The following is a 27,825-nucleotide window of genomic DNA, read 5'->3' as shown; positions in this document are numbered from 1 at the left end:
CTGTCTACTGGTGTCCGCTCATCACGTGCGGCCTATTCTCGTCCTTAAGACGTACGCCGCGGTGTTGGCAAGTATATAATAATGGTGGTTGTTACTCTGTTAGGTAAGCCTACATAAATATATAATGTATACACATATAACAATGTCACAGTGCACATTATATATATTATGTTATATTATGCAGTTATATCGCGTCACGAACTGCACGCGGGCGCGTATAGGCCGGAAGACGAAACGCGCTCTGCGTATAATTATATATATGTATATATACAATATCCATGCATGCAAGTGTATATATAAATACAAGACACGATTGCCACGCCGCGTGTTCATTATGATTATTATTATTATTATTGCGCACCTATACGTACAAGCATATTATATACATTGTTCACGCCGCCGACCAATGTTACCAGCTATATTATACAGGCAGACTATAACTAACCCACGGGATGAAATGACATTATCGTCGCGTATACGACTACGGGGTTGGATGGACAAACACCCAGTAATAAATCTTCTCGCGTCTTATTCATTTATGCCTCTGCGGCAGATGGAAACGCCGCCGCCCAATTAGTTGCGATGCTGCGAATACCTATTATATTATTACCGCACCACGACCGCGACGACGGCGTTATAATGAATATATATATATATATATACTAATACGTATATGCCACCTATACGTATAATAATATAATATAGGTGCGTGATCCCAGTTGATCGCGGTTTGTAAGTCTACGACAATATATAACGTCTGTGGCAGTATACCTGTACACGCAGTCAACGTCGTAGTATTATTATATACATCACATATATATACATCTACGGCCAAGCGACGATTGCGCAACGGCGGCGTCGTCGCGGTGGTGATGTGGTGACACAATGAACAAGACGATTATGTTTGATGTTATATATATATTCTCTGTACATAATGTATACGGTTTACGAGCGTGCGCAAGATGTGCTCGTTTTTGAGGTCGTCTTCGGGTGGTATAGCGCATAATAATAATATACAAATAATAATAATATGAAATATATTATTATAATTCCTGGTCTGTGCTCCGGCCGACCCCTCTCGACCGCAACGCGAAATGCGGTTATACGGTGCCGTGCGCATATTATTGTGTCGCTACCACATACCCATAAACCAATATTATACGTATTGTGTATAAATGCACTGCCTATTATTGTATTGCGGTCGCGGTTACGCGTGTCGTAGCGGGCGAGCTTACGCTAAGCGAATAAGAAACAACTTCACGTTTGCGGACGTGAATATATGATGATCATTGTTACGATAAGATCACTATACTCGTGAGAAACCCCGAGGAATACCTAAAAAAAAAATAATAATAAAGTTTCGAGATAGTGAGCGAGTGAGCCTGCAACTAAAGCGCATAATATACAGTTGGCAGTTATATATATATATACTGCACGAGGCGAGTCGTCATATCGTTTTCCTTTCTACGCAATCATTTGAGTATCAATTATGAATATATTATTTACTTGTCCTAAATATATTACAGGTACTTTTATACAAAAATCAAAAATTAACTCTTTTAAATATGTAGTACATTTGCAATCGGTATACATCATTGTCGCCGAGCAAAATTTAATGACGAATTACGAATGTATCGCACAACATTGTGTAATTATAATAATTACGGTGTCTCGTAATCATCTAATATTATATGGCCATGAACTTACTGAATCACACGTGTAATCGTAGATTTCGTTAAGACATATGACACTGCGAATACCGCACGAGAACTGTCCCCTACAGTCAAAGATTCGTGTAAAACAAACCTTCGAATTCTGAAACCAGCCCAAAAATACTGTCCATCGATTTTTCAGAATTATATGTATGTGGTGGTGGTCATCGTAATACATGCAACTGCAGATTAAATAGTATAAATTATGTCTACGTGCATACGGCGTTGTTGTAACTTGTTTAGGTTCACGGACGCCTTCCGCGTCTCATATTGTTCCATTATCGACACCGTCATTATTGCTTCGCATAAACTGCACCGACGGTGCACCTGGTGCATCGACATTACTCTATGACGGTGGATCAGAAAGGGGCGACCAATATCTATATTATTATTGTTTTTTTATTATTACACACTGCTTCACAGCTGATGAATTTGTCGAATACTGACTTTTTGTAATTATTCTGGTTCCTACGTCCTAATCCGGAAACGAATTTCTGATCATGTTTTCCTCCCTTAAATTTGAAGTTGAAAACTTTTTTTAAATATATATGTCGAGCATGATTATAACGTGTCGTTTCTGTTTCTAAAGATTTAACAATTTAACTAATATAAACAATATTGAATGTTGCGATGTCTGAAAACTTCCACGTAACGTATAAGATACCAGTATAACGTCTATACCACCACAGTATAATAAATATATATATATATTGAATTATCGAATACATTATACATAAACATTAAAGGTATATGAGCCCACACTTTATATATCATACTATGATAGTCAATTCTGCAGATCCGTTTGCGTGTTTTTGGTCGACGACATAAGTTTAAGAATTACGTAACATCGTATGTTATGTGTAGGTAATAGGTATATAAAATATCGATGACTATTTTTTTTTATGTTTTCCTCTGTATTATCTACAGACCTGTAGTATAATCGTTTCGTGTTTGCGACGATGACCGAGAAAATGCAGGTGACTTCGTCCACGTTGAAACGAAATACCTACTTACCTATGCCGTGTAAAAAGTAGTTATATAGTTTATTATACAATAATATGTCTTTGTATATGATTATGAAATCATAGTTACGATTCGATTTTCATTCTGTGGAATCTAATACCACGCTTCGCACACCATTCCGAAAACACATAAATAATTGAATATTAGTCTCAAAACAAATTTAAAAGTAGTATTCACGTGAATTAATATTGTCTCATTTAAATATGATTAAAATGTAATATTAAATGCAAAAAAATAGGTATATTAATATTTTAAATATATATTCACTTGATTGCTTTTTGATATTATTTTCAAAACATATATACGTAAATAATATTATTATGTCAGTACTTTTACGTATACGCATGTAGCATTGTACGTCAAAATATAACTTCTTAATCTTTTCTTTTGTATTTACAATCATTTCTCGATTTAACTTGGTTCTATTATAGTAGTGTAGTAGTGCGTACAGTGTACTTGATCGGTTAAAATAGACATTTCCTTATACCTATCAGTTTAACATCTCTTTTCAATCACCGTTAAGTTACAAATGACAATTGATTTTAGAGCAGACATGGAAAAGTAGGACTACGTCTACGTGTACAAGTGTCTAAGGTATAATACTCTATCCATATGAGTACTTTTAATATTCAATCAACACACATACCATATATACTGCTTTTGTTTTCATTATTGTATAATATTGATCGAAAATCTCGATAAACACCTAACGTATGTCGATCTGTTTGTGGTCATAAAATGTTACATTTTTATTAAAAATAATATTCTTCTATAGGTAACAATGATCACACGTTATAACCTCACGAATAACCGTTGGTGACGGATTCAGACACACGACCGGTTATTTTTATTAATTTGTATAATCGTTTTTATTTTTATACATATTATGCTTATTAGGTGTAGATTATACAGACATAAATCGACTTCGAGTGTATACTGTATGTGCGTGTGCTGTACGCCATACATACGCTGTCTCTAATGCTATAAATTGTAGTAATATGTGTCTACGGGGATCACGAAAATCAAAAATGGTCAAAAACTAATGCAAAGAAAACATGATAAATACGTATATTATATTATATTTATGTGTATAAATACCTAAACGAATATGGAGTTTCGAAACACACGCGAGCCTTGGAAGCGATTCGAATTGACCCAAATTACGGGAGAGGCGATGTGAAAATGGCAAAGCACGTTGTGGCCTTGGGAGTGCACCGGCTCGACCCGAGTCAAACACCATAATATTATAGTATACATATAGTTAGGTAAATATAAATACTCGGGTGCTGGCCGCTGGGGAACCTGTATGACGTCGACCACGCGGTGTACCTACAGAACGCTGCAAATATAATATAATAATTTATTGTCATTATTATTATCCGCACTGCGACGACTTATCTCTATCGTCACTGTTATTATTATTGGACTTGCGCGCGTACAAACGTCATACGTACAGAAAGAGAGTGGCGAGGAGGGATACATAGAAAGATAGTGAGAGAGTGAGATTCCGTGCGCGCTACACACGTGTTCCGCATGACCGCTTATTTAACGCGGGAAATATAAACATAAACCTACCTGTCCTAGGTAGCTAGTATAATATTATTTTAGTATTTCTGTTTTTATGATTAATTTTTATATCAATTTTTTATTTTCATTTTTTCCCATCGGAATCTAAAAGTCATATAACATCAATGTGTATTGTTATTTGTTCAAAATTAATTGTATTCTAACGGAACGCTATATTACGTTTAGGTACGCTATTTTTTTGCAAAAATATAGAAGTAATATAATTTTTATCAAAGTCTAAATTAGGAAAAATAAAAATTAAAACTAATGTCCCCAAATCGTCTACGATAATGAACATTTATTTCAAGTAAGTACCTTTTTTATCCTATTATTTTATATCCCTACTGCCACTCTTTCAGAATGTTAGGTGCGGAAAGGTTTTTTTTTTCGCTTGATGGACAGCAGAGAATGTATATTGATCGATTCGAGCGTATATGATATTTTAATTATGTGTGTTTAAATAATTCATACGATTGTCACTTCAGCTGAGAATGTTCGTATATCAATGATTTATTGATAAACGGACAAACACACAATGGTTAAATATATACAGTCTGTATGTTTAATAGTATTACACAATATTAATTGTATAATATTTTCTAGAATAATACTTCCGTAAGTATTTACATTTTAAACAAAACGAATATCTTATGGCCTAAAACGAATCACTATGAACTTTGATATCTATTTTTTATTAAGTATATTTCTAAATTTTAAATTATTGGGAATGCTTTCCAAATAATATAATACCTGCTATGTATATTGTGTATATATTATATTTTATTTCATTATTACTTTAAGGTATTGATATTCTTGCTATGTACACTAAATACAACAGGCTTGATTCTGAAGCAAGGCCGTATAAGTTATACTGATTATGCATTTCTTAGGTAGTTTTTGTTTGTTTTAAGGACACTCTAATAAGTCAAAACACGCCTAAACACTAATGTATTTTACTGAGATTTGAATTTAAATAACAACATAAATAATTTTTTAGAATATCTATTGATACCTTAACTATATTCTGCTAAACACATCATTTATTTGACAACTACAGTAATTTATTGTATACGTTATAATCCTTTCTATTATATATTTATACTGCCATTTTATTTTTATATAACGTTTATTGATACTTCAGTCCTTCAATGTTAGGTTCAAAATACATAATAATATTAAATTATTATATCTTAGAAAACATGAAATAATAATAAAATGATATATAGCTTTTAATGATGAGCAATAAATTCATGTTTAAATAATACTCGTATTAATAAGATGTTAATTATTTTTATAATTTTAGAGTCAAACATTAATATAAAGATAAAATGTGCATATAGTTATAACACTTATACATCGACCTATTGACCAATATTACAAACGAAAATACATAATAAATTATAAGACTAATCACGATAGCGGGTACTCAGTTAAACGTGAGCATGTAAACCACATGATTTTCTACGAAATGGAGCTGGGTTGTACTTTTGCGTGTAGATACTTAAATAAATATGCGTATAAAAAGGGACCTTGCGTTGTAGTGGACACGTTTTTTACGTTTTGCTTGAATAGAAATACAAGAATATTACTCGTGTTATTTTGTGGAGCAAGCGTCACATTAAATGAATACCTTCTATTATAATAATATAAAGACTAAAGTACAAATAAATTATAATATGACACACTTAGACATTTTCATGAACCAAAAATCCCGCGGCATTTAATCTCCACCAAATAAAATATAACATCAATGTATTTTAAAAATTAAATATTTAAATACGTCATACTATCATACGTTATAGACTATATATAGTATAATGTCTTTGAATCTTTCGCAGACAAAAATATATACGTGCATACATAATATTATGATATATGTACCTATACATATACGTATTATCATATTATATATTGCATACCATCAAGCACTGTGTTTTGATGGTGTTGACAGGGAAAGTTTTATATATTATTAATGTTATTTTAACATGTGCGAGTTAACATTTTTATCAGTATCATCTTTAATTAGTTTCTTCGACAAACTTATATACATAATGTATACAACTATAAAATAAAAAAAAACTACGTAGAGTATTAATATAATATAATGTATCACATCATGGCATATTATATAGATATGTACAAATTTCATTCAAATGTGTTAGCTCGTTTAATGCATTTCCTGTAGGTATTGTTGACGAAGTACGTGTTCAAACAAATCATCAAGAGTTCGTCTATGAATGCAATGTTTTTGAGTTAATATCAATCTATTGTAATAATAGTTCGTTTGTATTAGGTAAATATATTTATAATATTATAATTAACGACAAGTCATTATTCTGGCCTGCTGGGCGTAATTAGGTACACTGTCTGGCGGGTTTTTTTTTATTCATTTGAAATATAATATATGCACGCAAGGTGCATTTTTTATTGTCTATACTAACAAATAAAAACGAAGTAGGTATTCAATTTTGAAAATGGCTATATATTATATTAAAGTGTAGTATCATTTAAGTCATATTAATAGGTATGGTATTAATTTGCCTATTTTAAATTCAAATTATATTATAATTCAATTATTTTATTGGTTATTAGTGTTATCACGATATATTATTTAACAGATATAATATTCTAATTTTATTTTGGTCAAAACCAAAATTAATTTTGAGTCCTATTTGTTTAGTACTTAGATTATAACTCGTACTTATTGACTACTAACGTAATCAAATTGTGATCTTTATGTATTTGTATAAACTGTCTTAAATAGCAGGTGTCTTTAGATATAGCTATGAGTTCGTATAAAATCAAGTTATGAATAACTTATTCAATCTAGTTCGGGTTCCAACCAAAATTCTGCCACGCGGGCAGGCTAACATTTTTAAATCGATTGGAAAAGATACTCATGTGCACATATTAATTATCAATTATTTAAAATAAATTACTAATTAATAGAGTGATGCCACAATCTACTGCAGTATTGATAATGTGAACGTACATTATAATCAGGCGCGGCATTTAGGGGGGAGGGGTGCATAAGGACCCCATGCCCCACTAGATCATAGACATCATAAGTTACCACCATAAGTCGTATCATCAATATATGAATAATGGGTAAAGATTTGAGTTTAATTTTTGGACCAAAAGGATATTCCCCCCCTAGGAGACAAATCAAATCCGTCACTAATGATAATTGGATATTAATGCAGCGTATTGTATTACAAATTACAAAAATTATATTAAATATAGACTTTTGCTTTACTATGTAGTTGTAGCCTGTAGGTATTCGACATTTTAACTTGTTGATCATAAACTAACGCGCAATATACTGCACATAAATAATAAAACCACCATAATATTTATAACACTTATCGACGTTACGCGTAATTCTTTAACGTACAGATGACATTGGAGAGAATGGTTTGAAAAAAAAAACATGTAAAAAAAAAATACGAACGGTTATAAGCTCGTTCAAAGTACGCTGAGCTGTGTATCGTGCGTGCAATATAATATAATTTTATTATTATGATGAGTGAACGTTTAGTTTAATATACCCGAATATTGTATGGATAGTTACAATTTATTGCAATTTATTATATTACCATAAAACACTGCAGGTCACGTTATCGACTTGTTTCCAATTGCTGCGTGTTTATACTTGTACATTAACACTTATACAAATATAAATATTATAAATATATGTATATCATACTTCATAAAAAGTGTTTATAATTTTATATAAACAGCAATACCACTAAATTGCATCATAAAAACAAATAATATTATAGCCACGTGTGTTATTATTATAACATATTAATAATGTGATATATTAAACGCGACCAGAATCACGATCCTAAATCAGTGGGAGTTCGCACTTCACATTATTTATTTGTACCTGTTCTGGTCCATGACGTAGCGATTGCAATATTATTATACATTTAGTGTTATATATAATTAGAAAAAAAGGAATATTTCCTAGAGACACAAAATTGTACATACTTATAAAGACTTTATAACTTAAAATATATCAACCAGTTTAAAATTCCAATTCAATTCCAGAAAAATCTTTAGAAGGGAATAAGGGTACACAGAAGATTGAGGTATTCCATCCCCCAATTTTATCTTTCTCATTCTATTTATGAATAATTTATCATATTATTTCTAAATGCTGTAGGATATTGGGATATATGTATTTTTTTCGACCTTTCGAATTACGGTATATATTATATTCAACATTTTGAATACATTAAATATATTTCATAATATTGTAATTTGTATATTGTATTTCATTTTCGTTTTGATACTACTTAAGTACTTATGAGTTATGACTTTATGAGTATCGTTGTGACTGGAATCAGCTGACGCTTGATATCATTCTTAACCAAATGCATTATTTGCCAAACACACCTAATGAAAATGATTTAATTACTAGCAAAATATAATTGTTTTTTTTCTTAGAATCGTATATAATTTACAAAATATTCAAATATTAATAGTTAAATATATCGCAGATAGTTAATATGTGTTTATGCAATTGAAAACAATTTAAATCTGGAGTATGTCATGGCCAAATGGCTGCTATTAATAATACACTTAATATACATACCTTTATATTATTATACACGCATACACATAAAAATTTGCTTACACCATAAAGAACGGACAATAACCACGATTAAAATCCTGAGTAGTAAATGGTACCTACGTTTTAGTTCACTATAATACTATATTTTGTAACAAGTAATGACTATATAATAATAATAAATCGAGATCGTAAATTATGAACAAGCAAAACACTTTTCAGTCGGTTACTGCGTACCCATCTGCATGATTATTTAAGTTTTTTAATCACGTTATTTTATAGAATAAATATCATGAATTTGTTTTTCTGGAACCCTAACTTATACACGCTATTCACATCTTCGAAATTCGTAATTTTACCAACAAACGTAATTAATTTTTTTTAATTTTTGATAAAATATAATATGTAGACATTCACATCAGTTCGTTTAAAAAAATATGTATCATTTTTTTTTTGCACATTGAGTATTTTAATTTATAATGCCAGTGTCTAGTGTGTTGTATGTATACACTGTGGTGTGTATACGCAATATGCATATTATTATGATTTGAATATTTATAGTTAATAACGGAACAAAACGAGAAAGCTAAATGTATTATGTTTATATCCGTTAATATTTTAATATTATTTTTATATGTACCTACCATTATACTATTACATATAAAATTACTCTCACTCTCGTAAAAATATAACAACATAATATTATGATCCTGCAAACTTGACTGAGCAACAAATTTAGTGCATTGTATGTGTTTATAAATTTTTCTTGGAATTATCTAATATCTTTTTTTACCATTTATATAGATTATAGGTATATTATTTGTTTTTGTTTAAAAACTTGAGGTATGAAATAAAATAATTAATATGATTATTATAAAAAAATCGTTCTTAAATATTTTTATTTTTTGGATTTATTTAAAATAATATTATAATCATAGGCATTCAGTTAATTATTATTGTACGTATACTAAATCTACTTATTGATAATTTAGATACGTACTTATGTTTAACATAATATTATCTACTAGTTGTTAGTGTTACTGTATATAGTGTTAATCTTAAAATATATGTTTCTAAAGATATATTTAATAAATTAACGTATAAACTATAATAAGTTACAAGCTTTAAATCTATGTAACGATTAGATAGAAAAAATATGGTATCATGAGTCCATGAATAATAATGATTAATGACATTTTTAGATTAGTTGAAATCTCAATTCATAAACATGCATTATACATAGTACTTATTGATTATGGCGTTATATTATCATAATAGATATTGAATGTACAAGATAATTTAGAGTGATGTACTGATGTCGAAAAATATTTTCTCAATTTATATAATATGTTCTATTATATGTATTAATGCATAAAGAAAAGAGTTAAGGGCCAAATATTTGCATTTATTTTCTCATAATGGATCTTATTAAATAATATATTTTCCAAATTATGAATATTTGTCTGCTACAAATTCACTTTTCTATGTGTTTTCCAATTATAATTACCAAATTTTTAATTGTCATTATCTGATGAATCTTTTCATAAGGAAAATACATTGTAATGTCTTATTAATTATTTGGTATTATTTATTTGTTTATTTTTAACTTTAATTCGTCGGTGTACCTAAAAATAAATAAATAAATTTTTGACATTAGTCATATTATAATATTTTTAACTACAGTTTTGAATAAATTCTACAACTGTTATAAATTGTAACCTCGATTTATTGGTATGAATTATCGCTAAAAGTATAAATAATCCGTTATAAAAAAATCGTACTTTTGTTTTGATACTAAGCTAATGGTATATCAGTAACATACATTTTCTTTTAAAAGAAGGTTTTATTTTACCTACGTGAAAGTAAACTTAAGAACTTTAATAGCACAACGACAACACGTCAACATAGGATAAGTATATAAAAATTAAGTCAAATCGATCATAATAAAGCATATACATGAGTACATTATTGTTCAAGTACAACAAAATATGTGTCTTATAGACAGATAGATGTTCTTGTATAACAATTAATAACAGGTACTATATATTATTGTGTATGTAACACATGAGAAACGTAATGAAAGCGAAAAGAAATTAAAACCAGCGGGTGGAGGAGTTTAAGTGTCCAAAGGTTAAGTATCTCACGTTTAATAATCGACTTTTTACCATAGGTTAATTTGTCGATACATATAAGGACAGATTGACGTACTATAGCCTATATAAATATATAATCAACATCAAGTTTTATAACGATATATAATATAACAATAATTTATCAAACAATTCATATGACACTTTTATGTCTTAGCTCATTTTGATTTACCCCTGTACTTATATTATGTAGTCCCTACCTAATTAGTATGAGGTATTAGTCATTTTATTATACACAATTTTTATTTTTTATTACATATTATATATATTAATATGGAATATATAAATATTTAATATTATTATTATTATTTATATAAATATCATCATATTTTGATAAAATGTATCTAGGAGGTATTGGATTATTCAATATTTTTGTTAACTATCAAGTTAACCTTATCAGTCATTTTTCTTGATTAGTCCTACACATTTTTCGAATTTGACGTTAAGTAGGTACCTACAACTATTGTTTATTACCAAATCAATATTTTTTTCGTAGTTTATTGTTTTGTTAACTTTTAATTCTTACCATACTTAACAATTATTTATTACTATAAAGAGTGAAATGAAAAATTATCATTTTCAAATTGTCTAGTTCCTATATGCTCATTGTACGAGTTATATAGATTAGAATAATATTTTTACACGAAACAACTAACAATAATTTCTTGTATGCCGTTAATTACATTTATAATAGGAGAAAGTCGTTTATTAAGTATTTTAAAATTGAATTGAAATGCAATTAATAATGTGATCTTGAAATTTGATAGGTACTTAATTTGTTCAAATATTATACAATTAGTTCTTGCTTGTATCAGCGAATGTGGAATACTTAATAGAATTTTCATTTTTTCATTTTGTAGAGTACCTAGATTTAATATTTATTGCTAGATGTAATTTATTTTGAATTTTTGGTTTTATGCCTACATATTGTACTTTGTTTCACTTTATAAATGCATTTGTCAACGACAAATAATTATATAATTGTATAAATTATATAATTCGATAAAAAATGTATTTCTATTATTCTATAATATCTATAATTATTGATCATCAATGATTCATTTGTTATATTTGAATTTGAAACTTAAATATATATTCTGTAATCATTTTTTAAGGATTTTTCCTTTAATTACTACAATGATTTCGTTTAAAATAGCAGACATTCAAAACCTTAGAAAATCAAAATACCGATAAGTTATACATATTATACAAGCTTAAAATATTAAACCGATAACTTAATCAGTTATAAATCAAGATTTTAAACGAATAATTTAAAAGAATTATCTAATAACTTACTGAATTCTGCATAAATTAATATAGTATTATTCTAATATTAATTTTTAAAAACGTTTTGATTCTCGTACTTTTTTTTTAATCATATTTTGTTTTTTCTCATAAATCTAGTACTTAATATAAATACATTTACATTGTGAATTATTAATTATCATAATAGTATTTATGTACTACCATAAACTATCTACATAAAAATAATAGGTACAGCTAAAAAATATATGTTAGTGTACTTATATATTGTACACTAGTTGCAGCTTCTAGTATATAGGTACCTACTCTAATTAATTTTTCTTTTAATTACCAAGTACATAGTAAACTTGTGACCCAGTGCGTTCTGAGAACCAATTAAACAATATTAGTATGAGCATTGTTATATTCTTATTATCTTTAATGACCACAGAATAAATTATGTGTGTAGGTTAAGTATAGATATATATATGTATATATAATACGAAAACGAAGGTAACATCATGGTTGTAATACTGCAATGGATATATTAGGTATACCGCGTATACGTGCGTTAATAATATAACATATAATATATAAGCTGTATAGCCATATTACGTGCGTAAACTAACTTACTATAATATGGCCGCTTGTGGCTTGTTAGATAATAATAATATTATATGTAACGTACAATAATGATGATAACATGTAATATTGTGGGAAACGAATGGACTGAAAACGGAAGCTGATAATCTATATAATAATATATAGTTTACTAATATATAGGAGGAACGAACATATAGCTGAACATGCACAAACAGCTCGAAACCGTATTACATATATAATATCATAATTAAGTATGTGCATAATGTGTCATGTGAGTCATTACATAAAAATAAAATCTGTAATAGATACACAATATGTTCTTTATATTTTTTTAAATACGGGTGGGGATATGTGGGATAGGCGTTTTTTGATTTTAAAACTAGGATACAAGGATTTAAAGTGTATTACGGGTATGTACTTGTTTAATATTATATGGAGTCTTATAGTGATTTAGCGATGTTATGATCATTTTTCCTACGTGATTTGGCATTGTAGCACCGATAGGTTATCCGATCGTTAAAGTCCCCAGTTTTAGATATACGTCATAGCCGTTTCGAAATATGGGTAGGTATATGATGTACCTTCATGCTAAATGTGTTATTTTATGTACCTACAGACTTAATTTAATGACAGCCCGGCTTCGGCGTGGTCGTTATATTCGTCATTCGTCAGGGAAAAATATTTTCAAAAATAAGTAAAACATAATTAGGTATTCGTTTTTGCGTCCCACGCTCGTGGAAGATCGTATATATACTGTAAGATCGGTATACACACTACGCCTATTTCAACAGTTGTTGTTGTAGTCGTATTGTATTATTTTAAATTATAATGATATATTATATACGCGTGGTAGGTATATATACGTAAAAAACGAAACGAACAGTTCTCGCCTATGGAATACAATTGTTGATCGCGTACTCCAGCGGTATTTACGTAAAAAAAAAAATGACAATCGTCGTCAAGGTGGTCGAGGCATGTACGTCGGAAATGAGCGTATCGTCCGACAATAAGCAGTGCGTATACGCCACGCGTATATATTATATTATATTCTACAATCATATGGGTTTATATCAAAAAATCATAAAAGAATATGTACAGGGTTATTCTTAAAATGTCTTTTACATAATATGAAATCATTAGAATACAATATATTTTTATTATTACTTTTTTAACAACACGAGTTTTAAATTTTGTATTCTAAATAAGATTTGTTCGGTGACTTCTTATATATAAAACTGAATTATGAACGACTAGTTTAATAATTATTTAAAATTTAGAAATGAGTTTCTTACGTTAAAAAAATACCCTGTATACTACTACGTGTGATATATCTATACATACTACATAAGTTACATTTACATACATGCTAATATGCTATATATGAGATATATTGTATAGTATTTAATATATACATTATACAAGGTGATATTTTTAAATTTAACATTCGCTTCTTCAGATAAATTTTGTTTTTTCAAAAACATTTTTATCGTACACACTACATTTTGTGTAAAAAAAACGTTTATGAAAAATAAACGAATGTTTTATTATAATTTCTTATGAATATGATTCATTAGGAGGGATTTACTGTTTTTATTTCAATATGACATTCATGTATAGTGTGTAATGGAAAATATTAATTTACAATCAATAATTATAAATTATCGATTATTATAATTGCACCTGCAATATGTTTTGAGTATATTTAAATTTTGATGTAATATTTTGCGAGTGATATAAGTATTATAGGTACCTATAAATTACTCGCCCATAGTTAATACTAAAATAAAAAGAAAGTATCAGTTACAGCCTATGTTATATATAGGTACAATGTTTTGACGAGTACCGAAAAAGTATTTCTGAAAAACTGAGTTCAAAATTCAAACTGTGTGCTCCTGCGTTTTTATGAAAAGTACCTAGAGCAAAAACGCATGATCGTCAGGGAAAATAAGTGGCGTCTTTCCCCACATACCTATCATAATATACTTGAACGCATTTATCGTGATGCATGTACCACATGACCACAAAATCCCTCTACGAAAATCCTCCCGTTTGCTTTCTCGAGTCCGCTTTCACCATGTCGACCGCGATCGCGACCGCTTTTTCCGGATGACCTTGACGATATAACACGGTCTCGGCACCCTCGCTATATACAGGCGCGTGTATAAAACGTAGGTATATAAAACCGATTTTACGTAATATGCGAACAAACGCGTTGTACAACAATATAATATAATATAATAATATTTTATAGTCGCCTTTGTTCGTCGTCTGCGCATTCTCGCGGCGCATTTTGCACACGCACGCTCCTTCCGAAAATCGACTTAATAGGTTAACTGCAGAGTGATTCATTTTAACAGTGAACACGGCTTTGAAAGACGAAACAAAACAACATTATATATCGTATATCATTATAAATGTAGTCTGTTTGGAGTACGAAATCAAAAATTAAAATTATTAAAACTATTTATAGATATAATATGTTGTAAATTTGTCGCTCGAAAGATAAAAAAAACTTAAAAATCGTAAAATTCATTATTAGTTAAAACGTTGTTATACGAATAATGACTTCATAAACTATGGAAAGTTTTTTTAATCAATAAAATTGTTTTTAAAAACATGTATTTAATCATTTAAACAATGAATGTTATTCTTTGGTTAAAGGATCGCCACTGGGATATGTCATATGATTTACAAAATTTGACGTGCGTGCGTGTACGCGTACCTATGTGTGATTTTTTCAGATAGACATGAATGTAAGTGCCTAGACCGGCTAGATCGTGTATATATAGGTAATAGGTAATAATATTCTAGCGGACTGTTGTAGCACACCCACAAGACCACGTGCGGCAGTTACTGAGTTACGTGCATTGTATCAACTATACTCGTATATATAGTCGTATTATTACATCGAGTGTAAACGCTATTATATGATGCGAGACGTGATTGACGCTAAACATATGCAGCTCTGGCGTAAACGGGTATTTTATTTGGAAAAAAATAATATCGCGTAGGTACAGCGTAAGAATGGGTTATTCTCTATTTTGTTTCCGTTTTCTCATATTTTTACGAATCCAATATAATATTTTTTACTATATATTATACTAGTATCGTCGAATATCAAAATCGGCCCGTGGTCTGCGTGCGGCTAAGATTAGCTCTTATGAATAAGATACGCGTATATAGTTTTCAGCACGTCGCTCGGTGTAGAGCAAAATATTAGGCAATAATATAATATAGGTGGTCGTGTACGTGCACGTATTCATTTTTATTCGAGTTTATTTATATATAAATGCAAGTCGCGCATATGCATAGTATACATAAAGCCCATAAAGGTATACATATACTACGTATACATTAGTACATCAAAAGAATTATGTCATAAATGCGTAATTTATGTATAAAATCTCAAAATAAGTCAACAAAAAAACCGGCACTCGGTTAAATTATATTATTTAAAACAGTAAATAGGTACACTAGTCACTAGATAATGAACATTATCTGTGATTTGGTGGTTTTATTTTTTTCGACTGCATGAATAGATTTGAAATAATTAATTTGTTGCAACGCATAAAGATTTTGTAAACTTAATATTTTTTTTTTAAATTTTATAGGTATTAGATTATTGTATTTAAGTTATGGAAGGAAATAAAAACGTCTAATCACAGTGAAAGTTATTCTCTATATTTATTTTTTCAATAACATCGGTTTGTGATGAAAACATTTTTATTTTTTTAATACATTTTTGCAATTTGAAACAGCATATATCTATGTACACATATTGCTTGCCATTTTACTAGACATGTCTTGTATATTTATTTCAAACGTTAAATTCTCATCTATCTTACAAGTTTATAAAAATTACTTTAAAAACAATGACTTGTACGGTATACACACTACACGGTGTACTTCAGTTTTCATTAAACGTATTTTATAAATTATAATAATATTTAGGTTTTACTAAAACTATCAGATTAACTATTGTTTACACGCATTACTCAACTAAATACTACCTAATCCTGTAATCTGTTGTAATAATAATTACATTTTTAGATTTTATATAAAAACCATTTTTTTTTTTTGTTGAAATATTTAAATAAAATTATATAACAATGAAAAGTGTTCACGCGATCAAGACGAACAACTGTTTATACAATATACATTAATAATATACATACATGAATTCACAATACGGGACTGCAGAACCGGTACCAAACGCCTTAAATATTTATCACAGGAAATAGAATATATACATTATATATACAGTCCACTTGTATATAATTTATTATTTGTCCACATGATTATACATAAAATGATAAAATATTAATGACACTTTTAGAAGGACACGTTTTATTAAACAATGTTCTTAGAATGAAATCGGGAAAACAATATGCCACATAATGCAAAATATCCATTTAAGTGCTAATGAGCACCTACAACTAAAGTATTATTAATATTATAAAAAATTATTTTTTGCGAGTCTTTAATAATATTATAAAAAAATTATATACATATTTAATAAATGTAACTTATTTTTATGGGTATTTATATTTCATACAAATTATATACCTACCTATTTACTTCACAAATCAACGCGTAAAATTATGTAAAATAAAGTATTAAATTCTGTTCTGACATCTGAGTATATATGTGTATAATTATTCTACCATTTCTACCTATGGTGTATAGTAGATAGTAGTATTAGTAATTTAGTGTATTATTACCAGATACTGCAGCATAGTGCATACAATTGTAAAGACTGTCATGTAGGTAATACTACTATATTGTAAATACTTTATTACTTACTTAAATGTGTATTTAGTAATTATTAAAAATAGTCAAAGAAAATTTTGAATTTGTTAAATGACTTAAATGTAAATATTACCTATTATTAGAATAAACTATCAATTTTATTTTATCTACCTATTCTATTTATTGGAGCAGAGCTCGAGGCGTACAGCGCTATAAAGCAACTAGACATGCGCTAGCACTATATTATGATTTGAAAAATAAGCTAATTATATAATATGTCTATGGCAATCTGTACTTCTTAAAAAAATATATACGTATAATATGTGTTATATATAAACAATTAAATCTTCTACTACGAGTATTACAATTTACAAGTCAATTAAACTCATAATTATAGTACACTTGTATAATGTTTAGTCGTTATATCTTATAGATATATAGCTATTACAATATGCATAATACCAATAACCTATTTTGCTATTTCAAAATAATTCATACGATATTTTAGTTGGCCAATAATCAATATCACACGATAAATCACTTCTACTCAACACAGTCTTATAACTTAGATATAAGTTCTTGAGTTCTTGATGTCAATATAATCTCATTACAATAGCCGCGATATTATTTAGGTGTCTAATATATCAACCAGATCCTTATACCTATATTATTTTTATATAGTTTACAGTACATTACATAAAGAATAACCGTGAGAACTGAGAACCATACGAGTATATTATTATAGGTACAGTAAAAAGAAAAACTATCATATACCTAGGTAGTGCTATCATTCGAGTCGTTTACCACGACATGGATAGGTACTCACTTGACGAACAGACGAAGTATAAAACCAAAGTACCCAGGAGTCAGGGTTAATTCAAATATATTAATATAAATTCGACTTTTACAATACATTTAGGGTTCCGTAATCGTTTCTTCGACTTGACGTATAGTACTTTCGATGTGGTTTCGATAGTTATTTAATAATACATCTATGCATGTATATTGCATACCTATACCTACTACTATCGCCGTTTGATTAACCTAAACACTTGGTCCTTGTGTAGTGAACGGCGGAACGCATCGACATACATAATAATATAATATATACTATTATAGGTAGCTATATTTAAATTGTATTATTTTGTATTACTATTACAAATGGTATGCTCGACACTCACTAGAATTTTGGCGATCGAACGATTATATTATTTCGAGATTCAAAATTGCCTGAAAGGTAGATAATATATACTGTTCCGAGCAATTTGATATAATTAAAACACGTTTGGGCGATTTTTTTTTTTAAACGTATGTACTTACCTATGTTATCCACATAATTTCATATTTTCATAACAATATACCTACATAATAATTGAATTGAGCGTCTGGACGACCATTTTATTTAATATTATTTATTTTCCCTTCCCGTTTTAGCTTAACTATAATAGTTAATACCATACTGTCAGTATAGCCACATATCTATAAACGCCACTTTATACATAAAAGTTCCTAATCATTTTTCTTGTCTTTTTAGGATTGCGGCGCCATGTTACGCGGACTGCAATTCACGTTGGACACGCAACAAGCCGAAAAGTTGATGCAGAAGATCAAAGTGGGGAAGAAGCATAGGTGTTGGTGTCGCTTCATCACCGCGTGCGTGGGTCTGATCATGTTCCTCGTGTCCGTGGTCACCGTGAGCCTCACGCTAACCAGGGGACAAAAAATGTTCGGCTCTCTCTGATGACATCGTATTCTAACTCTCGTCTCTCAAATAACGTAATAACAATAATAATATTATTTATAATACACGATATACGTATTGATTATTATTATTATTGTTATTGTATCGTTAAATATAAAATTATTATTATTTATTAATACATGATCATTGTTAATAAATTCTCATACCGTTTGTACGTACATTAAATCACATTGTACAAATATTTGTGACATTCCACAAACGTACTGTGAAAATAGCATGGTTATCAGTTGTAACTTATAAATTTTAGTTATAATATTTATACATATATCCATAAAATATATTATATAATTTATATATTATACATTATCATATCACAGCATCTCCTTGTTTTTTATTAATAAATCCAAAAAATATATTTAGTATTTTAGTTTTAAACAATATATATCATCTCCTATTGCATTAATACTTAAGTTATAATGGGTCATCAGTTAAAATTAATGATTACTGATGTGTTCATATTTTAAATATTTATTTTGTTCAGACATACTATAATATTTGAATGTAGAACTTATTTTTAATTTTGTAAATTTTCAAATAATATAAAAATATAGCATTAATTTAATTTGTGACTACTGATTATAATAATTTATAGCCATATGATATTTGTAATATATGTATGCTCATTAAATACTAGAACTAGATATTTATAATTTAAGAATGTTGCTAGTATACAATTTAAAAAAAATTTATACTTGATAATATTTGTATACACTATATGTTACATATCTCTACAATAATTATTAGTTTATTGATTAGCTTTTAAAATAAATGTATTTTAAATTAAATGTAACAATAATAATTTATAATAAAAAACATAATATAATAAACATTTAAATATGTGTCAAAGTATAAAATGTAATATTAAATTAATTTATTTTAGATAAAAACATTGTAACTAATTAAGTGGAAATGTATAAAAATATTGATCACCATCAATTAAATACTTAAAATTCTAAAAATTTCATAAAATTAAAACATAAATTATCATTTTATACATAGTGCTATACATATAATTGATTATTATAATTAAGGATAAACTAAAAAGTCTATCAAACTATCTTGTTGATTAGTAGGTATGTCTTCACATATTTGTTCACTGAATGCTAATCCAATGGTTTTCAAATTATTCAATGGATATTTGTTCTTATATTCAGTTATGCATCGATCATAATAACCTTTTCCTCGTCCTAAACGTTTACCATCAGTGGTGAAACCTAAGCCTGGCACTATTATTAAATCCAAACCACCTAAACATCCAACAAAAATATTTTATTATTCAAATACATATTGGGCACAATTGAATAAAGTAACCTACCTGTTGCCAATGCATCCTCATGCACATCATCATCAGCTGGTTGTGATATATTCCATTTGGTTTTTGGCAAACTATTGAGTTCATCTAATGATTTTATCTTTACCATAGACATTTCAGATTTTTTGTACCTAAAATCAAACTATTAACTGAAAATACGTTACAGATGTTTAAAAAAAGTATTGACATACTTTGGAATAAAACATATTTTTCCTGAGTCAAAAATATTTTTAACAATACTATATGTTTGCACTTCAGAATCCATACTGAGGTATATTGACACTCTGTTGCTTCTTTTATATGCTGGATGAGATAACAACTGAAAATATGACAATCATAGCTTTTTTTAAATTACAATTTATATAATTATTCACAATTTTTAATTGTAAAATAATTATAGTCAATAATATATTAATATATGTATAGTATTAATCCAATTCTTTTAACTATTCGACTTAAACATAGCATGCTTAAAATATAAATAATTCAGTTATCCTAGATATTATAATAATGTAAATAATTCAATATCACTGTTATATAATATGAAAAATGAACTGAATTGATTAATATCATAATCAATAAAACAAATAATGAAGTATGAAAAATCTAATAAAATTAAATAAGTTCTAAGATAACATTATAATTAAATAATTCAAGGCATGTTTATTCCTCATATAATATAACTTACTTTGTTAGTTATGATTTTTGATTGTTCAGTGATTTCATTAGCAGTCATAAGTGACAGGTTTTTTTTTAAGTTAATTCGTAAATTTTTTTTAGCAACCTTTACTAGCTCCATTCTGTTCTTAGTAATTAATGAAACTTCAAATTATGAAAACAATTCTGCTACTAATGCTAAACTGTTAAGATTAAAAGGGATAACTACGTACTTGATGTGAAAATCTGAAGTTAACAGTCAACTAATTTTTCTATCTGTAAAATAAATAAAAAAATACATAACATAATAAGTAAGAACCCAGGTCTTATCTTCAGATATTCATTTGAATACCTACCAACACTTTACAGTAACATAAATAGGTACCATTACAGACAGCTGACAGGTATGTGGCAAACATAATAATTAGGAAATGATTACCCAGAGTACAGCACTACAGCTGCAGCCAGCAGCTATGATATAAAATTATAATTGATATTCGATAATAATTTAATTTGATTAAAAATATATGAATCATAAATTTATAAATATGTATAATAGGTATATATATTGGCTAGACTGTAGTGATGAGAATGAGTATAATAATTGAGTAATGTATTATTTAAATATTTAAATATTTAATTATAGACATTGAACATAAGACGCTAATTTTTTTATAAACAATAGTATCTACATTACTACATTGCTACAATAGCCATTAGCCACTGCTATTACTTCACTATAATTTCTTAGTTGGTAATTTCTTTTTTCTAGTCATTAAAAGTTTATAAAGTTTTAGCCTTCAAGCCTGTTGTCTACTCTTTAGTTTTTTAGGTCAGGACGGCGGAGTCAACGATTAATCTTCGTCTATTTCCAATTCGGTTCTTTATTAGTAGTTAATCTGACAGAAGTATAGGAAGTAGGATAGATACCTATTCACGTGAACCCACAGAGCAAATTCAGTTAATAGCGGACAGTGATTGCAACTTGCAAGTGTATAGTTCTGTGGTGTACAGATATACCGAACGTGAAATTTACGCGTCGAGTGCGACTAGCGCACGGAAGGCAACTATTGTAGTTCTTGTGTTTCTTCGGTCGGAAGTAAATACGTACCGTACCACATATTACTGTGGTGGTTAAAGGATTTTTTTTTGAAATTGTTCATATTAATTTTGTAGACACAATTGATGATTAGATATGGTACACACTCAAACTGGCAACAACTGGCAGGGTACCATGTACTCGGCGGCACGCATACCACATTTTTTATACAATCGAGTAGTTTGAATTTGAAAACGTACTACATAGTGCGTTCGCGCCAAAAACAAAATTAATTTTAGGTTATAAGACGCGTTGGTTGGTTGGTTGTTGCCATAGACCAGAAGTTTTCGACGCAGTCAGTGATAACGTGATTGCACAGAACAATAGTGATTAGTTAAACAACATGAACATACATACGTCATACAGTTAGTTGCTTGGACTATAACACCGAATTTAGAATTGTATACAGTTAAATTGCAGTGGACAGTGTTGTACTTATAGACTGCAGTTTAAGATAGTACTATCTTAAAATTCTTAACCGTGGTGAATGTTAAAAAGCTTACTGAAAGTTGTAGTCTTGCAATTACGAAAGCTAAAAACGTACGAAGTGACAGTGTTTTGCGACGGATGAAAGGGACAACTGTAAACAGCAAAATGGGAATACAAAAATAACTTGGGACGGTCCCATTCATAACACTATTAGTGATTACACCAACTCCGACAAAACGGCGCCTGCGATATTGTTGTTTTTTCGAGTGGTGGTATTATTGTTACCTACTCGAATGGTGGTTTGACCACAACCACCTACAGGGTTGAAAAGAACACTTTTATAAAGTAATTGAGAAAGTAAGTAAAATATCATTGAAAAAAAGTATTAATAATAGTTATATAATTATAATAGTCAAATACATTTAAAAAGTAATTCAAATACTTAAAAATAAATATGAATATTTGAGTACAGACATTTAAATATTTTATACCTCTGGAATCATTATTCACATAACAACCATAATTTTTTCCAGTCATGTCAAATCAATCGCCATCCAAATCAGACGTGACAAATTGTTCAGCAACAGACAACAGTGATCTTGTTGATTCAGAATCAATTAAAGATTTTGAATGGACTGTAGGTCTTCAGAAGTGTCTGTTAATAAATATGAGACGTTTGAAGCCTTGTGGAATTAACAAACACTTAAGTATATTTCTTTTAAAAGAAAAACTAAAAAAACAATACAATATTGATCTACCAAATGGGGTTATATGGGATTATTTGGCAACTAAATGGGATCTTAATGCTGCTGATATTATAGAACATATCAGTTTTGATACTAGTATGAAAGATTTTATCTTACCAGAAGAATTTGACCAGTTAATTGCTGAAGAAGGAGAAAAAATTAAAAAACTGGAAAAAAAAAGTCTAAATGATGAAGTTAATAAGAAAAAATCATTAAATTGGAGTGGTAAAACAAGATCTAAGTCTAATTCTATGTCTTCTGTAGACTCAAAGGAAGGTCTCAATGAGACGATTCCTTCAACATTAGATAGCTCTTCAGTTAAAACAAGCGAAGAGCGTTCTGATGATGGTCCATGTACTAGAAGATCATTGCGCACAAATGACAAACTAGAAAATAGTAAATCTGATGAAAAAAATAAGTTAAAAGACTTGAAACAACTAAATAAAATGATATCAAATCAGTCTAAAGATATAGAGAAGATTGAGACAATATCAAGTTTTAGAGGTCGAAAAAGAAAAAGTAGAAATGTATCAGAATCAAGTTTTAGTTCTGATAATAGTAAACAGTGTAAGAATTATAAATATAATTTTACAGATTTAACTATTTCAGATAGTTCGTCTAGGTCAGTAACTCCAGAAATGTTGAGAGGTAGAACATCAAACCGTTCTGTTACACCTGAAACTATTAGTAGAAAATCAAACTTGCGCTCTAGTGATGAAGACCAGAAATCAAAACTTGCATTAGAAAAAGCATGTCTAAAATTTGGTCATAACGTTGATCTGATTTTACCAGAAGTAAAAATTGAACGTCTAAAAAATGAAAAGCAATTTTCATCTTCAATAGAAACAAAGTCCAAAAATTTGATACAGAATAAAAATGAAGCAAATAACAAACTTAAAGGTAAAATACGTAATAGAGTAACATCTGATCTATTAGTTGTTCAACAATCTCCAGAAATACAATCATTAGGAAGACGCTCTTGTAGTAACAAAAATTCATAAAATTTAAAAAAGAACAAATTAATTCCATATGATTGACGTTTTTATTAAATTGTACATATAAATTTAATTATAATTGTTTGATGTAATTAACATTAATATCACTAATATAATTTTGTAGTTATGTATAGTATTAACTATAAATGTGAATTTCCTAATAAAAGCACAATGTAAAAGAAAAAAATGTATATTTTTGTTTTGTTTGTTATGTGAATTAAATAAAAGTTTCTAAGTGAGACTCACTTAATTGTTTATACTAGGATAAATATTTAGAATGGTATGTGTTTTCTTATATTAAATTATAAATTTTGAAAATATGTTGTTAATAAATGTTGATAATTATGTTATATACACATCACACAGTTATTACTATAAAAAATATCAGGTAATAGTATGAGTTATGTTACTAACAAATAAATGATAAGAATAAGATGTTATAATATGTTTACTTGTTATTTTAGGTTTTCATTTCATGTTGTAGTATGTGCAATATTTTTTAAAAAATGTAAGCAGTTCACAAGACAAAAAATGCAAAATCGTTTGTGCTGTCACTATCACTTTACTACTGCCATATGCCATGACGGCATGACAAATTAAATAAATATTGTTATGTCAGTTTATTTACTATTTACAGTCCTAATATACGTCATACGTGGTCATACTTATTTCTTATCAATGAGTTGGTTGAATCCAAACAAATATAAAGTTGTATTGAATTATAACATAATAAATAATAATATTGTTTAAATTAATAATTTAGTTATAATTTTGCCTTGTTAAGTATAGTTATTATTTATTATTAACCATTTTTTTAAATATATACTTCTAAATAACATTTCTATATTTGAATTAAATTATCCAATTGGAATTTTTGATAAGGATTAATAACATTAATGGTGACGTAACCGTAACACTAATCGTCTGTATTGTCTCGGTGTTCCAGAAGTACGACTAACAGTATTATTATATTTTATTATTATGTTTCTACTGTTTCTAGCTAGATGGGTACTTATTATAATAGACATTAGCCAAATAATCTGATTTATAAATACAAGTTATATAGCATTGATTAAATATACTTAATCAATCTGGTTATAGCCGTTATAGGTACAATATAATATATTTTAAGACTACAATAAATGATTATTATTAAATATTTGAACTGTATAATATTATTTATTATTATTTATTTATTCAGCTTATTTAACCGAAAACCAACAGGTTTAAAATTATTAAAAGCAGTATACTTATGCTATGATGAGAAATGAGAATCGCAATGGTATTTAACAACAGTCATAACTTTAAGACCAATAATACATTTTATTGTGCTATGATGATGCTGAGAAAGTGAAGAAGAACACAGTTTTATAGAATATAAAACTAATGTTATTATTATTAATATTAATTGTTATTGAACATAAAATCAATCTAAACATTATATATTAATTTTGTACATAAGTCATTGAGATAATAAACTTTAGTATTTAAAAAATAACACGAATCACGTGAATGGCTGTAACTAGAATTTAATAATTAGATCATACTGATCTTAGATGATAAGCTAGAGAATTAGAAAACCAAAGTTCAAAGTAAGTAAACTATAGATTAAAAGCTCCCTCTATCGTCATTATAAAATAAGAACAGTTATATTATTAGTCCTGTGAATTTAATGCACTAGAAAATCTTAAAAAATGCAATGAAATATGCACTTAAAATACCAAAAATTATAGTATAAAATGCACTTCAAATGTTTTTTAATTTAATTTTTATATTTATATTATTGATTATTGATATTAATATATTATATTCATAAACATTTATTTATTTAATAAAAAAGTTGATTGATTCTTTAATAATGCTATTCGTTTGAAACATTTTTTAAATTTTTTTTAAAGGTTTTCAAAGATATTAATTGACAATGTAATTAAAATTACCAGAAAATGAACTAAAAAATTATAAACGTCAAAAAATACAAAATAAAAATTTCATAAATGAATTTGTTGTTACATAATTCAAATTATGTAGGTAATAACAAAGCTACGTTTCACAATCATAAAAAAAAAAAAATCATTCCTACAAATTCACAAGCCTAGTTATATTATTTTATTACTGTTTATCTTCATGACTGTATCCAGTATCCATTAAAATAAAAAAATATCAGATCACGGAGTCTGTTTTGGATCATAGCCGATTTGAAGTATATTTTATTAATTCTTTTCATATATTATACATTACTAATTATAATACTCAGGCACGTATACAGAGAGGAGTTGGAGTTCACCCCCCCCTCCCCGAAATAATTTCGAGTAAGAAGGAAAAAATTGTTTTATTATGTGCGGTACAATTTGTATTGCTATATTTTGTAAATCCCCCCTCCCTGAAATTTTTTTTTGTTTACGTGCCTGATAATACTCATCGTAAATTTGTAACTCAAACGCTTAAGGAATATTAGCATACGCTAATTTAAAAAAAAAAATTAAAATTAGCATCCTCCAATATTTTTTGTGTTAAGGTATGTATTAAAATCTCTGCTTATAAAAAAACCAAAAACACCTCAACATCAGACATCAGAGTATTGAGAGTATTATTATTAATTAAACCAAGTTTCACCGATTAATAAGCAAATATTGAATGAAAAATCTAAATTATATTTTATCCGATTGTATCCGAAAATACTATATTACAAGTATAAATCAAAATTTGAAGGTTATAGAAGAATGATAAATTAATTTGTTAAACAATAATAATATTTTATCTCAAAATAATCGCATTCACATCAATAATTATGATTTAAATTAAAATGCCCTTAAGGATCCTAAGTATTATTTTTTATTGAAGTTGTGCTTATACAGTATATGGTATAACTATTTACATATATTCAATACTAATGTAGAAATGGGTAGTTTTGTAAATTAAACTAAAAATTATATCTATTTCTCATTATATCGAAAATATTACCCGTAAAAATAAAATAACTATATAGATGCTCAAACAAAACTCTGAACCACATACTTTTTACAAACCAACACTAGATATGGAAGCACCCGAGCGTCAACTTTAATCCATCGTTGATTGGCTACTTGTGGATTGCTTACTTGCGCACAAATGAATTTAATTAACTTTAATGTTATCTTTATTGTATCTTTTTATTAGCCCAAAGACCCAAGTGCATTCGCTATAATATCACTAATAAGTTTGGTT

The 27,825-nt window shown here is 28.1% G+C and overlaps 3 protein-coding genes across 6 annotated transcripts in view; 2 read left to right on the top strand and 1 right to left on the bottom strand.

Annotated features, from left to right (window-relative positions):
- LOC132921221 (uncharacterized) overlaps positions 1-19,702 on the top strand; it is a 50,016-nt gene extending 30,314 nt beyond the window's left edge. The window contains exon 4 of the mRNA XM_060984105.1: positions 19,156-19,702. Coding sequence (XP_060840088.1) covers positions 19,156-19,362 — 207 coding nt within the window. The 3' untranslated portion in view covers positions 19,363-19,702. The remainder of the gene's footprint in view (positions 1-19,155) is intronic.
- A 406-nt stretch (positions 19,703-20,108) lies between these two features.
- LOC132921222 (5-formyltetrahydrofolate cyclo-ligase) lies at positions 20,109-25,261 on the bottom strand. Of its 4 annotated transcripts, XM_060984106.1 has the most exons (7): positions 25,074-25,261; positions 21,709-21,823; positions 21,586-21,628; positions 21,384-21,495; positions 20,887-21,014; positions 20,699-20,826; positions 20,109-20,630 (listed from the first exon to the last, which is right to left on the bottom strand). In XM_060984106.1, the coding sequence occupies exons 4-7, from the start codon at positions 21,492-21,494 to the stop codon at positions 20,410-20,412; spliced, it is 588 nt and encodes a 195-aa protein (XP_060840089.1). In that variant the 5' UTR covers position 21,495; positions 21,586-21,628; positions 21,709-21,823; positions 25,074-25,261; the 3' UTR covers positions 20,109-20,409. The 4 variants fall into 4 exon arrangements, with proteins under 4 accessions (XP_060840089.1, XP_060840092.1, XP_060840093.1 ...); XM_060984109.1 differs by lacking the exon at positions 21,709-21,823; XM_060984110.1 differs by lacking the exons at positions 21,709-21,823; positions 25,074-25,261 and adding an exon at positions 23,372-23,499.
- LOC132921220 (uncharacterized) lies at positions 23,416-24,812 on the top strand. The gene has a single exon (XM_060984104.1). It carries the CDS (start codon positions 23,416-23,418, stop codon positions 24,625-24,627), a length of 1,212 nt encoding a protein of 403 aa, XP_060840087.1. The 3' UTR covers positions 24,628-24,812.
- Positions 25,262-27,825: the final 2,564 nt, after the last annotated feature.

Source organism: Rhopalosiphum padi, chromosome 2 (assembly GCF_020882245.1).
Source record: "Rhopalosiphum padi isolate XX-2018 chromosome 2, ASM2088224v1, whole genome shotgun sequence".
In the NCBI taxonomy this organism is placed as follows: Eukaryota; Metazoa; Arthropoda; class Insecta; order Hemiptera; family Aphididae; genus Rhopalosiphum; species Rhopalosiphum padi.
This window is presented reverse-complemented; position numbering and strand designations above follow the sequence as displayed.